The 13,845-nt window shown below is 36.4% G+C and overlaps 2 protein-coding genes across 4 annotated transcripts; one reads left to right on the top strand and one right to left on the bottom strand.

Annotated features, from left to right (window-relative positions):
• Positions 1-1,329: 1,329 nt before the first annotated feature.
• On the top strand, positions 1,330-9,821 carry LOC141599247 (uncharacterized). 2 transcript variants are annotated; one of them, XM_074419213.1, is made up of 7 exons: positions 1,330-1,472; positions 3,729-3,813; positions 5,471-5,589; positions 5,672-5,808; positions 6,569-6,716; positions 6,841-7,000; positions 9,415-9,821. In XM_074419213.1, the coding sequence occupies exons 2-7, from the start codon at positions 3,801-3,803 to the stop codon at positions 9,504-9,506; spliced, it is 669 nt and encodes a 222-aa protein (XP_074275314.1). In that variant the 5' UTR covers positions 1,330-1,472; positions 3,729-3,800; the 3' UTR covers positions 9,507-9,821. The 2 variants fall into 2 exon arrangements, with proteins under 2 accessions (XP_074275314.1, XP_074275313.1); XM_074419212.1 differs by having other exon boundaries at positions 1,376-1,623.
• A 139-nt stretch (positions 9,822-9,960) lies between these two features.
• LOC141599242 (cytochrome P450 89A2-like) lies at positions 9,961-13,382 on the bottom strand. Of its 2 annotated transcripts, none has more exons than XM_074419206.1 (2): positions 13,023-13,382; positions 9,961-11,632 (listed from the first exon to the last, which is right to left on the bottom strand). In XM_074419206.1, the coding sequence occupies exon 2, from the start codon at positions 11,599-11,601 to the stop codon at positions 10,060-10,062; it is 1,542 nt and encodes a 513-aa protein (XP_074275307.1). In that variant the 5' UTR covers positions 11,602-11,632; positions 13,023-13,382; the 3' UTR covers positions 9,961-10,059. The 2 variants fall into 2 exon arrangements, with proteins under 2 accessions (XP_074275307.1, XP_074275308.1); XM_074419207.1 differs by having other exon boundaries at positions 9,961-11,635; positions 13,023-13,137.
• Positions 13,383-13,845: the final 463 nt, after the last annotated feature.

Here is a 13,845-nt window from a genome sequence, read left to right as displayed (position 1 = left end):
TCTCTACAATATACTTTGCCAAGTTACACACAACTTAATCCCTTTGAGTTTACTGACTTGAGCGTCGGAGTGAGTACGCTCGGTGCCAAGCCGAACCCTCAGTTTGTTCCTTGTTTCAGGAGAGGCCGAAAGGAAGAGTCAAGCAAAGTCATCATTCAATTAGCTCACGTGGTAACAACACTGCTCCGTAATCACACCCGGAACAACAGCGATATCCGAAACAATAACATGAGCAACTATTATACTTCCACAAATCATACAAAAGTAAACAATAACATGAGCAACTACTATACTTCCATGTTTAGTAAATTAGATGAACCCTAATCACAATACACATCGATCAATCTTTCCACACACCTGATCAACCTAACCAAACTACTCATAAGGATTGCACATCAAAGATAAAAGCAAAGCACCAAAATAACCCAGAAATTGGTTGAGCTACTAGCTTGCAACTTCTTAAAATTGCAAGCAAATCCTTTTGCCAACCATTGGAAATGCTCTAAGAGGGAAATAAAAAAGGGCAAAATGGTCAGAAATAGGCAAAGTTACTGTTACAGCTACAGTAACAGGTTTTTGGGTTTTTTAAAGAGTTAGGAAACCGTTACTACATTATTTAACAATTTTTTTTTATCTTGGTGTAAAAGGTGGATGCTCCATTACTTTTAATAAATAGATTCATTTTTATATATTATTTTTCTTATTCATGCCATCCATTACGAAGTTATAACCGTTAGATTATTTCAGAATAGTATATAAACCGTGGTTAATGGAGAAGATACAAATTGAGGTAGTTTGGGGTGGATGGAAGTAGGGGTGTTCATTGGTCCGAGATCGGACCGGACCAAACTCTCTGGACCGAAGACCAAAGAAGGGTTAAGAGGTGGACCGAGGACCGGACCATATTAATATTGGTCCGGTCCAGTCTGGACCATAAAAACATGTGGACCGGACCGGACCGGACCGGACCGGACCAAATGGACCAAATATTATTGTCATTGACATGTTTTAGCATATAAAACTAGAACTCGAGAAATTCGTAACGATCAAAATAAACAACATTATTTTCTTACTAGATTTAACTACATAATTACACATCTTATAATACGTGTAAACAAAGTAGAAAATAAAATCAATAATATTACAATTTAAAAAATTCTTTTCTTACATAACTTCGGTCCACGGTCTACTCGGTTTGGTCCAGGACCGGACCGAAGACCAAAGTAGAGTAAATTGGTGGACCGTGGACCGGACCAAATAAAATCCGGTCCGGATCAAATGGTCCGGTCCGGTATGATCCTTGGTCCGGACCACTGAGTGAACAGCCCTAGATGGAAGGGACTCTATGGAGACTGGAGAGTAGCTCAAGGAAACACCCCGCGACAAAGATTGAGAAGTAATTTGATCGACTGAAGCTAATCTACGTCTTGAAGTGAAGAACAAGCTGAAGCGCAGCTCTTCCACAACACTCGGTAATAAATCCATCAAAAACCACCTCAGTATACACCAAATTAAACACACTAATCAATATTTTCTCTATATATTTCTTCAATCAATTTCAACTGAATTCACCCCTTTTATTTATTTCGTGGCTTCATTTCTTGATCACCCAATTTTTCCCAGGTACCTGTTTTTCCTTAATTTAACAATTTTAATTGCATTTTAACCGATTTAACTGATGACCGATTAAGTTTTCTGTAATACTACTAGTTTGTCGGATTGCTAGGGTTCTTACATTAGGGATTATATGTGCTTTACTGTGTTGTTATTGCTTAGAGGCGTGTTTGGATACTCCGTCGATCCCAATTCCCAATCATTTGCATACGTTTTTAACAACACTGAGTAACAATTTTAATTGCATTTTAATCGATTCTAGGGTTTTTACATTGGGGACTTTATGTGCTTTACTGTGTTATTATTGCTTAGAGGCGTGTTTGGATACTCCGTCGGTCTCAATCATTTGCATACTTTTTATTTTATTTTGTGAGGGGTATTATAATCAAAGTTAAACAAACGATTGGGACGGATGATGTACAATTTAGTGAGAGGAGAAGGGTAGGGAAAGGGAATGAGAATCGAAATAGGTGGAGTTTTCCGTCCAAATCTTTCTCATATTGCAAGAATTTTGATTAAAGTAAGCTTACACCAAGGGAAATAGATCCTTCCATATCCCTCCCGCCCCCGTTTCCATCCAATGCTGATTGCTAACAAAACAAGAGACAACTTTCATCCAAAAAGTATGCATAACTTTGCCTGGGAATTGCAAGATCATACTCATTACTCAATGCTTGTTCACTGACTGAATACATTTTGTAAGGCAAATTGCGCCGCAATTTTTGTTTTCCAACCTGGTTGTAGAATGTAGAGTGTATAATCTTGATCAATCTCGAGTACCAAATTTGATTGATTACGCATACTCAACCAAAAGAGCATTTGATACAGTTATCAGTCTAGAGAAGTTTATCGTGCTTTATAGTTTATGCATAGAAAAAAGAACATTTTTTCACCATGCTTTACACATGAACAGTCTCCAGAAGCCTTACTGAACGTTACTCATTTTTCAAAAGTAACCGATCCACAATAGCAACAATAACACCAACTCTACATGCATTCTCACCCGTGTTTCTGTTACAAAGCTGTTTTTTTGATGATCAATCATGTTGTGTCGTAAAATGAGATGATGCCACTTTAGGATACAAGAGCACATTAAGAATTTGTTAAATCATTTGCTTTATTACATCATATTACAAAGCCGTGGACTAGCGAGCTTTAGGTCTCATTGGAATTCCTTGGAAATGAGAATAAAACTCTGCCTCAAAAGTAATACATTGTTTCTTCAAAAGTACAATGTAGTCTTTATCCAAAACAGAATTTCGTAAATACAACGTAGAATTTTGGAAAAAGATTGCAATATACAAAATCTACACGAATTTTTCAGTGATAATATTCATCAAATTCGAGTGGTCAATGTTGCTCTAAATAAAAGTTTAGATATGGAGGTCACTATTTTTTAGATAATGGATTGGGAAGAATATTTTGATGAAATGGCACATTAAAATGGTCATATAGGTTAACGAGGTCTACCCTAAAACTCTTTAGTTTTTTATGTCCGTTTTCATGTATGCATTGTCATATTCTTCTTGTAAGATGAAAATAGTGTTGTTTATTTTTAATATTATAATGGGGCGTTGACCCTCCTTGGAGGGTTTAGGAGTTTTAGCCTTTTAGGTAGCCTAGGCTTCGATGGATTAGCTTTGCCCTTTGGCTTTGATTTAAGCCTTACATGCAATCTGTTTCTTTTAGTTTTTCGTGTTAGTGTTTTATAGAGGCATATCAATTTGTTCACCTTCTCAAATCGGCAGTTTTACATCTCTTGAAGTTGCTGCTATCTATTCATATTTTGTGTGACTTATTGCTTAGAATGCAGTACTTTTTCATGTGTGAGATGATAACAAGGCATTTCTTACTGGTTTTTTATTTTTATTTTGGAAATAAGCATTGGCACATGGTGTACGATCTCCCTTTTAGGTCTATCGAATGGTTTTTTTTTGGAATCTTAGGGCTTGTTTGTCACCTTTGAAAGGAGAAGTCCCAGTTATTCACTTATTTGAGCCGCCTACTTGATAGTTGATACCCGCCGCCATGTGTGTGTGTACATAGCCTTATTTTAGGGTTCCCTTAAAGGGTTGTGTACTTCTGTGTTACCTTTTTTTTTCCTCCCTGTGTAGGCTGTCTTGGATTAGCTGCGCGCCTTCAACCCCAATCTTTTTATATTGTTTATTTAGAAAGGAGAGCTTAAAATGGAGGACTGGGGTATGTTCTTATTTATTTTTATTTTTTCATGAAAACATGTCTTATTTAAGTTGCAAGGCTTATACTCCTAAACAATATGAACCTTCTAGACCACATTAATTTTTTTAAATGATTTCTATCTTACTTTTGACCTTGCAATTTTAGATTATACAATTATTTAAATAATTCATGTTCATGTCTTTGTTGTCATTGTAGTGAGTTACGTGATGGTAGTTGCTTGTTTGAATGAGCTAGAGTCAGTTGTCATCTCCCCTACTTTCCCATCCTTTTCCATATCCTGTATATGACAAAGAATCACTTGAGTTTTACAACTCCTTTCTCGGCAAGTTTGAGCAATTAAAATTACTAATACCCTTACCCCAAGTGTAATGTTGATTTTAGCGGAAGGGTAAACGTCAGATAAAAGTTCACTTTCCCCACTTCCTCCCTCCATTTCTTGGTTCATGTGCAAAATACAAATAAAGAACCAAGTGAAATAGAGGGAGTACATGATCTTGTTGGAACCACTTGTGAAGAATGTGTCCTTTGTAACAGAAGTTTCAAATTATGGTGAATGGTGAATGTGTGTCATGTTTCTTGATACCATGAACAGTTAAGAAATATCGAACCTTTATATCTACAAGCTTATCAAAACTAATAGGTGGATTAAGTTGTAGTATACTAGTATTTATTATGTACAAGCTTATTGAAGCTGCGACAAACTGGATTTGACAAGGATGGCAGGAAATACGTAATTTAAACAAGTAGATGTATTTAGTAATTAGAGGGAAAAATTAATAGGGGAGGTCGAATATTAGCAACAGATGATGTAAAGGAATTAAATTTTCGGAAAATTCACGTGGTACCCTCGAACTTTGTCATTTTGCACATGGTACCCAACTTTTTAAGTTTGTGTACATTATACCCGCCATGTTTGATTTTCATGCACAACATATCTTTTTTTGTCGGTGTAAAAAAACTCAATTGCGCATAACTCCTAGATCGGAATTCACAATCGGCCAATTTTTTTCCCGTTAAATGTGTATCTCGTCATAATCTATGATTTGAGAAAAAAAATTGCCAACTGACATTTTATAGGGTTTTTTTAACGAAAATCTCAAATCAAACATATCTTCGATCATAACTTTTCGAATGATCATTTTCGTTTTATCAATTTATAGATCTCGAAGAGTTAATCAATTTGAAAAAAAAAATTAGTCAATTCCAATTTCTGGTCTATAATTTATGCTCAATTGAAAATTTTAAAAACGATAAAAAGGACACGTTGTGCTTGAAAATCAAATTTCAAGGATATCATGTGCACAAACTTAAAAAGTTGGTTACCACGTGAAAAATGGCAAAGTTCGAGGGTACCACGTGAATTTTCCGTTAAATTTTTAGCATAGAGATGACTTATTTTGAGTTTTAGCCTCGATGCCTGGCCCCATAAGACTTATTCTGGGAAGTTAAAGTTAGTTATATGCTGGTTAGTGCTCATTAATGCAGCTTACGTAAGAATATTAATTGGTTATGGCCATTTTACTAAAATAACTACTGTATTAAGTTTGCCTAATCATGTGCAAAGGAATAAAAGATTCTTATTAGTTTAATGGCGTAATATCACTAATATCTAATTGTGCTATTGGCTAATCGTATATGATATCTGCTGCGGATTTAGAGGATGAGCCAGTGCCACAGATTCTCAAAAAGGAAGAACCTGGACGCAACTGGGACGATGAAGATATTGATGATGATGAAGTGAAGGAATCGTGGGAGGATGAAGATGAACCTGAACCGGTGTGGTTATAATGTTAATTTACTTAAATAACATCGGCGTTGCTATATCATGTTCTCCTGTGATTTCGTATAATGTTTTCAGGCACCGGCACCTGTTAAAGCTCCGGAAAAGCCTGCCAAAAAGGCTGGAAGTAAAGAGAATGGTAAAAAGGAAAAGGTGGAAGTAACTGAAGCAGAAGCCCCACTGGATCCTATAGCAGAAAAACTACGTCAGCAAAGGTTAGTTTTGGTGCAAAAAAAAAGTGCAGGAATTCATCAATGTGAACTGACACTTTCATAGAGTCATGTTCAATAATCTTACAAGAAGTTGAACTGTTACCAAACTATTTTAGATGGGTAAGTTGGTTTAACCATAGTGTAGTTGGTGTTGATTCATTATTATGTGAGTACAGTGGCAGAGCCAGGATTCGTACTTTGTGGGGGCAACAAAATCTCGTGGGGAGGGGCGGGGCGAGTATTACAGTAAGGTAAACTCAAAAAGGCCTAGGAATTTTTTTCTAAAATTTTCATTGTCCAGGGAGGGTGAGTGTCCCTGCTAGCCTCCTAGCTCTGCCACTATGTGAGTGCTGGAAATATGCATTTTTGGCCATCACCAAAGAAAACATTCATTGATATGGTGCTGGGCTACTAGCGAAACACCTGCGATACATTGGTTCCACATGGTAATACTTTGTGGCTGAGTAAGAGGGCCAGAGGAGGCCTGGCAACAAAGGGAGATCATCTGTAGCGTCCTTGATGGCATTTTGTTCTCATGTAGTTAAGTAGTTAACTATATATTTGTGAGATGCACCTACTTACAACACAATCTTTCTGTTGTGTTCTGGAAAATTTCGTTTTTGGTTAGAAAGTTCTCTGAGACAAGATAACATAGTTTTTGTGGGCCACTGAGCAGCTGAGATAGCTATACCAAATGGTTTCTTGTGGTGGTTGTTGCCTGTTGATGAGATGTCAGATTTGCTGAAACCTTTGCTTTATGCAGGCTAGTAGAGGAAGCTGACTTTAAAGCCGCTAAGGCGTTGTTTGCTAAGAAAGGCGATGACAAGACACTTGATAATTTCATACCCAAATCTGAAGGCGACTTTTCAGAATATGCGGAATTGATTTCTCATAAGCTTCGTCCATATGAGGTTTGTTTTCATATTGAGCTACCTCCTCCATCCCTTCACGTTGTTCATCATATTTCTTACTTTCTGTAGATTGGTGTCAAACTTCCGAACTTTTTACTTAAAATCTTCCTTTTTCTCAATGCAGAAAAGTTTCCACTACATAGGATTACTGAAAGCTGTGATGAGACTGTCAATGACTTCTTTGAAAGCTGCAGATGCTAAGGATGTTGCATCCTCAGTTACAGCAATTGCAAATGAAAAGCTAAAGGTTGAGAAGGAGGCTATGGCTGGTAAAAAGAAAGCAGGTAGAGTTCATTTAGTATCAGTATGTTTGGCTTGTGTTTCTTTTACTTGTCAAATACTCACTCCGTCCTATAAATATTGTTCCATTTGACTTTGATGGTCAAAGAATGTCAACTTTGACTGATGTTTTATCACAATGCACGATATTTACAAATTTTGAAAATGATAGTATGAAACACTGTTTTTACAAATCAAACATGACAAATTTTACGTTGAATCTCTATTTATATTTCGAGAAATTTATGATCAAAGTTGTCATCGGTTGACCACAAAAGTCAAATGAGGATAATAAATTTGGGATTGAGTTAGTTTGTTCTGTGTTTCTTTTATGGATTATCAAACTGATCTCTGTTACCAATACGCAACGGTCATAGAATTTTGGCTGTGTTGAAATGAGTTGACATGTATCTGAAAGTGGGCAGGGATTTAGTTGCATGACATGACATGATATGGGGTGGGGGTGTGGGATGCATTTACTTTTAACCCACAACTAAAGCATGAAATTTCTAAACCTACGCAGCTACGCCTGATAAGCAGTTTGATTAGATTATGACTTCATCGTCTATAAAATCAGCTTTATCCGTTATACTATCAGTTCATACTGCTGGGATTGTGTTACCTATGCAATTTTCGGAAACTGCAATTACGACCGACACTGCTGGATAGTTGATATCAAAACTATCCAATATTTGCGAAAGGGAAGCTCGAACTAAACTGCTAGAGGGAAGTCTGGAGTCCTACTTAGCCCAGCCAGAGCTTGGCATTTTCATAGCCTTGGTAGAAAACAATCATTGTAACAGGATTCAAAGATTCATAATTGCTTGAAAGTATTTAGCCATATATACTTGACCCATCTAGTACTTACCAAGGTTATTGCCTTTGTTGGGGCAGCTACAGTTACTAGATGTGTATGGCATTCTGGCGTGGATATCCCTCCCTTCCATTTTGGCATCTCAGTATTTCTTCGAAAATACTCTTAATGTACTATGAAATTTCGAAGATTTTAGGTAGTAATTGAAGGAAACTATGGTGGATCTTAATCCGCTTGGTGTAAATATTTGATGTTGCATCAAATTACCATCACATTGCCTATATTCTATTTACTGGTCTGCATGACTGAAGATGTTGAAACTAACACTCCCAACTCTCTCTAAAGTATTAGAGGGAGAAAGCGAAAGTTCTCAGAAAAGAAAGAAAAGCCCCAATAGTAAAAGATAGGTGTTGATTTTCTTCCTGGGCTCCCTTCACCATTTAGTTCTTCATCTCTTTCTTTAGAAATCTCTTCTAAGTCAATTTTCTTGATTTTTACCTTCTCTCAGATTTGACTCTTTTTACTCTCCATTTTAGCCTAGGAGAGTTCTTGAGTCATATATCTTAAGAAATGAAGGTTTAAATCGAGAATCTTAAATGAAATTTTTTGAGTTTTATTATCATGTTTTGAATATTATAGCAAAACATGTTAACATTACCTCTTAGTTAAAAGATTTTTCTGGAAATCTGAAAGTTTTTTCCTTCTTTGGAATTTTAAATTTGCTATTTCCTTTTTCTATGAGGGATTTCATTAGACTTCTGGAGTCTTCTTATTGCTTTTCCATTTTTCTCCGATTTTGCATAAGGAATAAGCATAATCCTTTTTTGGGGTCTTATTCTTTGTTACTCCGATACTTCACTTAGTTACCGTATTCCGTATCCGATACGTATTTTGTCGGATACAATACGACGCTTTGATACTTCATTTTAGACCAAAATATTGAAAATTTCGCACAAAATAGCCGTATCAGATACTCCGATACGTATTTTGCCGGATACGAGTAGACGAGTCTGAGTAACATTGGTCTTATTTCATTATTGCAATTGAGTTAGTCATTTTGGGATTAAGGCTCTGATGATGATGTTGTTGTTGTTGGTTTTACACAACTACTAGTTGTAAAACGGATCCAAGATCAACCCTATTAGTGGGTAATAGTGGTTACTAAGAGATCCCGCTTTACGATTTATTTATGTAAAACCGCCTTACACGAGTATTTATGATTGCATTTTTGTTAGTATGGAATCATTGTATCTTTAGACTATTTCTTTTCTGTTTCTTCAAGTTCGATTTTTTCTTGCGGGCTTTTGTAATGTAGACTTTCTTGTGATAGTTTCTCTTTGCCCTCCTTTTTCTTGGTATTATGATCTTATGGTATATTGAAAGTCTTTTACTTTCTTTTACCGCTCTCATCCGCGAGGATGTTATAGGTTGATCTTGATTAACCTAGTTTCTTTACCTTATAAAAAAAAAAAAAAACCTAACACTCCCAAGTCTTGATACAATGCTGAGTTTCCAACGACTGAGAGTATATGTATTTTTTTGTTTTACGGTGTTTCTATTATTATTTCAAAATGGATTGTAGTAGTTTCTTTCCCTTCTTGGCAGGTGCAAAAAAGAAACAGCTTCATGTTGGTAAGCCCGATGATGACGTGGCAATTGCTGCCTATGATGATGCAGATGAGTATGATTTCATGTAGGGGCATCAATGTTTTTTCAACATTCATAGAAGGAATTGAAATTATGAATCACCAATGATCCTTTTTCAGCCCTGCGAATTCCGAGGGTGCGATAGATTATGGTTGGGTTGAAGACCGCGGAACATTCATCGTGTTACTTGGTGTCACCTGTACCAATGGGAGCCAGATTGATGTATGCTTTTAATTGCTTTCTAGGATGCTGAGTTTTGGGATACTTCTTTGATTGGAGTTTTGGACTTGCAAACTTGAGTTTTGATGTTAATATACAATTGATTTTTCCTGTGTTAATTGAAAAAGATGGTTGCTTTGGGACAAGTCTTAGACTCTAAAATCATCAGTTATTATAGAACTAATAAAAGAAGCCAGTTTTGCTAAACGTGGCTAGGGATGACAATGGATCTCGCATCTGTGGGCATAGGGTATGTTCTGGAACTAGTTCCTTCGTGCACAATCAAGATAGAAATTTAGAGATATTGGGCAACAATAGCAAGTGTCAAGGTTTACAGGTATGGTATGGACAGGAAGGAAGGAAACATGCTAAATAAAGGATTGCTTAGTTATTTTGCCTAGGCGATACAATGGCGTGCAGCGGATTCTTCATGACCACAGTAAACTCTTGCTTCTCTGATAAATCCACCTCATATCCATCGGCAGCTCTCCATTCGAAGTTCCAGACCAGATTAGCGACATAGTACTCCAGGTGATGCATAGCCAACCCGTATCCTGGACAAATTCTCCTGCCCACTCCAAAAGGCATCATCTTTATTTCGTGGCTTCCAGTGATATCAAACTCTTCCTGGCCCGTCATGAATCGCTCAGGCCGAAATTCCATTGGATCTTCCCATACCTCTGGATCTCGACCCATCTCCGCTACTGTGAAATTAATTGTTGCATCTTTGGGTATCAAGTATCCACCCAATTCAACGTCTTGGGTAACGGCATGTTGCAAAACAAAGTGCCCTGGAGGGTGTCTTCTCAGTCCTTCTAGTACTACCGCCTTAAGGTAATACATTTTCGAGAGATCACTTTCTTTGATTTCTTCAGCCTTTTCTCCAACGACATCTTTAAGTTCTTGAAGAAGCTTTGCTTGGATTCCCGGATATTTCACGAGGTTGGCCATAATCCATTCGACAGCTGTGGAGGTGGTGTCGGTTCCTGCGTTCAGGAACTCAGAACAAGCCGATACTATTTCTTCTTCATTAAGCTTCCTCTTTGTGTTATTGTCATCTGAGAGTTCCATGGTTAACAGGGTATCCACATAAGAAACGGCCAACTCGCTGCCTTCACCATCGTTGATGATACCACCTTGGTCTTTCAACTGTTTCCTTCTTCTGATTAAAGGAACCAGCAGATCATGCTGTTTCTTCTTCATGTCATAGAGTTCATTCCAACGACCCCGGAGTAAAATCCGAGTCATACTCGGCCAGCGATCCAGTACTCCAAAGCGTCTAAATGAGGTCAGCAAAGTGAACTGAATTTCCTCAATTTCTCTGATTTTTGATTCATCCAGCTTTTCTCCAAAACACATAGTTACAAGCAAGCAGAACATTGCAAACCGAGAATGTTCGATTACTTTAACGCCTTGACCCTCTGACATGGCACTAGCCCTTAGCCGATCGAGAAGGATGTCAAGGACCCATTTCCGTGCATGTCTAAAATCTTTGGCCCGCGAAGGGTGGAGCATTTCAGAAGTGAGATTCCGCCTAAAGGTGCGCCATTTGGGGCCATAACCCGCCGAGCTAATATTATGCTGATTGCTGGAGAGGATCTTGGCCGTAGGGACAGGCTGGGGCCGGTCAGCAAAGATGGCTCCTTTGTGGACCAGAGCCTCATGAGCCAACTCCCGACTGGATACAAAGATGGCTGGACGTAATCCCACTGGAACTGTGATGATTGGGCCGAACTTAGAAGAGAGGTTTCTGATGGTTGTTTCGATTTCAGTGCCCGATTTACGGAGCCATAGAATGGTGGTGAGTATGGGCACATTTATAGGTCCAGGAGGTAGTTTCAAAGTTGATTTGGATTTTAAGGAAAGTAATGCATTAAGGAGGAATGCAATGCACACACTGGTAATTAACACAAACCATATCTCCATTTTCTTGACCTGTTTTCTTCAGTATCTGTGACTGCTACCATAAAATTTCAAGCATAAAAATTGTCAGGAATAAGCCTAGTTCATATAACTTTCCATACACTTTGTATATAGTCCATAGTTATTGTGTGAGACGGTCTTATATTGCGAGACAGTACATAATTACAAAAACCACTAAATGAGTTGTTTTTTTAATAGAAAATGACCATCTTACAGTGTAAGACTGTCTTATTCTATAATTTATGGTATATAATTTTCTTTTACCATTAAGAAATCTTAACTTCCAAGTTCCAAGATCAAATCTAGCTTGACCATTTTCTTAAGTAATTTTTTATTGAAGATCCACATCTCTAGTAAATGGTCATGTTGGTGTCATCATGACAAAATTTTATAAAAATATTTTTTATTTTCAGTTTGTTTCTATATTCCATATATGGAATATTATATTTATCTGTAGGTCTCAATTAAGACCATCTCTAGTTAAATAACTCCCACAATTACTTAAGATGGTCTTAAACAGAGTTTGTGTTTATCCTTATAATTTTACTAATTCAACAAAATTGTTATATTATTATTATTATCAACAAGGTATATACTATATCAACTATCAATAATTAAATTTTACTTTGATTTTTCTACCCCTTCATTTCCATACTCAATAGTCAATACTCCTATTATCATAAAAAATTAATCCTTTCATTAATTTCACAGTATTGTTTTCTAGAAACTAAAAATAAGCACTTTTGGATAAATAGGGATCATTTTGAAAAAATAGATCATTTTTTAGCTATAAAAAGTGGTTACTATTTAACTAAAAGTGGTTACTTCTCTACTGATCGAACGTGGGACCATCGCACAAGAGAATTTGTGTTTGACTAGTATACAAAAGATGGAAGATTTGTAACTTTGTTGGATACTTTAACAAGAAAAGTTAGATAAGGTCTTTAAAGCCACATATTTAAACTTCAAATAAACAAAAGTTTGTAAAAGTTTAGATTCTTGTTGGTGCTATTGTGAATTTGTGATGTTAACTTCATCATCAACTAATGAAAATACAAGCTTAGATATTGTCTAATATTAGGGCTGTTTAGAAAACGGTCTGGCAAAGAACAAGAGTTAGCTCGAGTAGAATTATCCCAATCAAGTTGAGAAGTCCGATTCTCACGCAGGATATAGTGCGCTCATTTGATAAAAAAAAAAAAAAAAAAAAACTGGCAGAAATGACCTAGAGTGAAGTAGTGAACGGACCAGACCATAATTAAAACTCAACTCAAGTAAAGTTGTGTACGGTCTTGGGTTCTAATTTAAGCTAGCACCGATCTTCGGGCTATATGGATCGGACCAGGCCGGACCGGTGAACATCCCTTAATAATCAATAAATACTGACATAAGTAAATAGAAGTAGGAATGAGAAGTGTTGTTACCTGAGAAACTGGAACGGTGAAGTATGAATTAGAAAGAACTTGAATTATATGATGTGATGAATATTACTCCGTCCGCGTGTTTATATATAATGAAACGTGGAAGGCACGATCATATCATCTTCCAATTCCCCAATCAACGGTCAAATTTATTGACTGCTCCTTTTCTTTTTATTAATTATATATATAATCGATTGCTTGGTATATAAGAAAACATTGAAAATTCATAATTTCATTCATTGCCACAGTTTATTATTTTTATCATGAGACCGACTTATATAAAAATAATTATTTATTATTTTTTGTTTTTATTTACAACATTGTGCATGCTGTGTTCTTGTTAAATTGGGTATAATCTGATATAAGTTATTTTCTGATGCCAGCCTAATAATTGTATAATTGTATAATTAGAGTAACGTTGGTGTTTTACGTGGTTCGAACTTTATGGTTTGTTTAGATAGAATCGGAAAAGTGGTAAGATATAATTTTCTTACGTAAATTGGAGTATTAATTAATTAATTAATATATGTTGTATACGAGAAAATGATTTCTTCATTTTAGTTTACGACGTATAAATTATGAAAATTGGATCCCTCCTTTTTCCTCGAGATCCGAACAAATATAGAGTCCAATTGAGAATTGAGTTGGAGATATTCTAGAATTCAGCTCTTGGCTTACCAGTCTTCTACTTGTCACTTTCTCTTTTCAAGTACATTGGTACTCCTTCCGTTTTTTTATATATGACGCTTTTGCTTTTTTTTTTTTTGAAAAGGTGCTCTGATGAGGAATTTTAAAAACCGTAAAAAGGTATAATCTTTCGACAACA

Source organism: Silene latifolia, chromosome 9 (assembly GCF_048544455.1).
Source record: "Silene latifolia isolate original U9 population chromosome 9, ASM4854445v1, whole genome shotgun sequence".
In the NCBI taxonomy this organism is placed as follows: Eukaryota; Viridiplantae; Streptophyta; class Magnoliopsida; order Caryophyllales; family Caryophyllaceae; genus Silene; species Silene latifolia.
The sequence above is the reverse complement of the archived record's forward strand: the minus strand, read 5'-3'. Positions and strand labels throughout refer to the sequence as shown.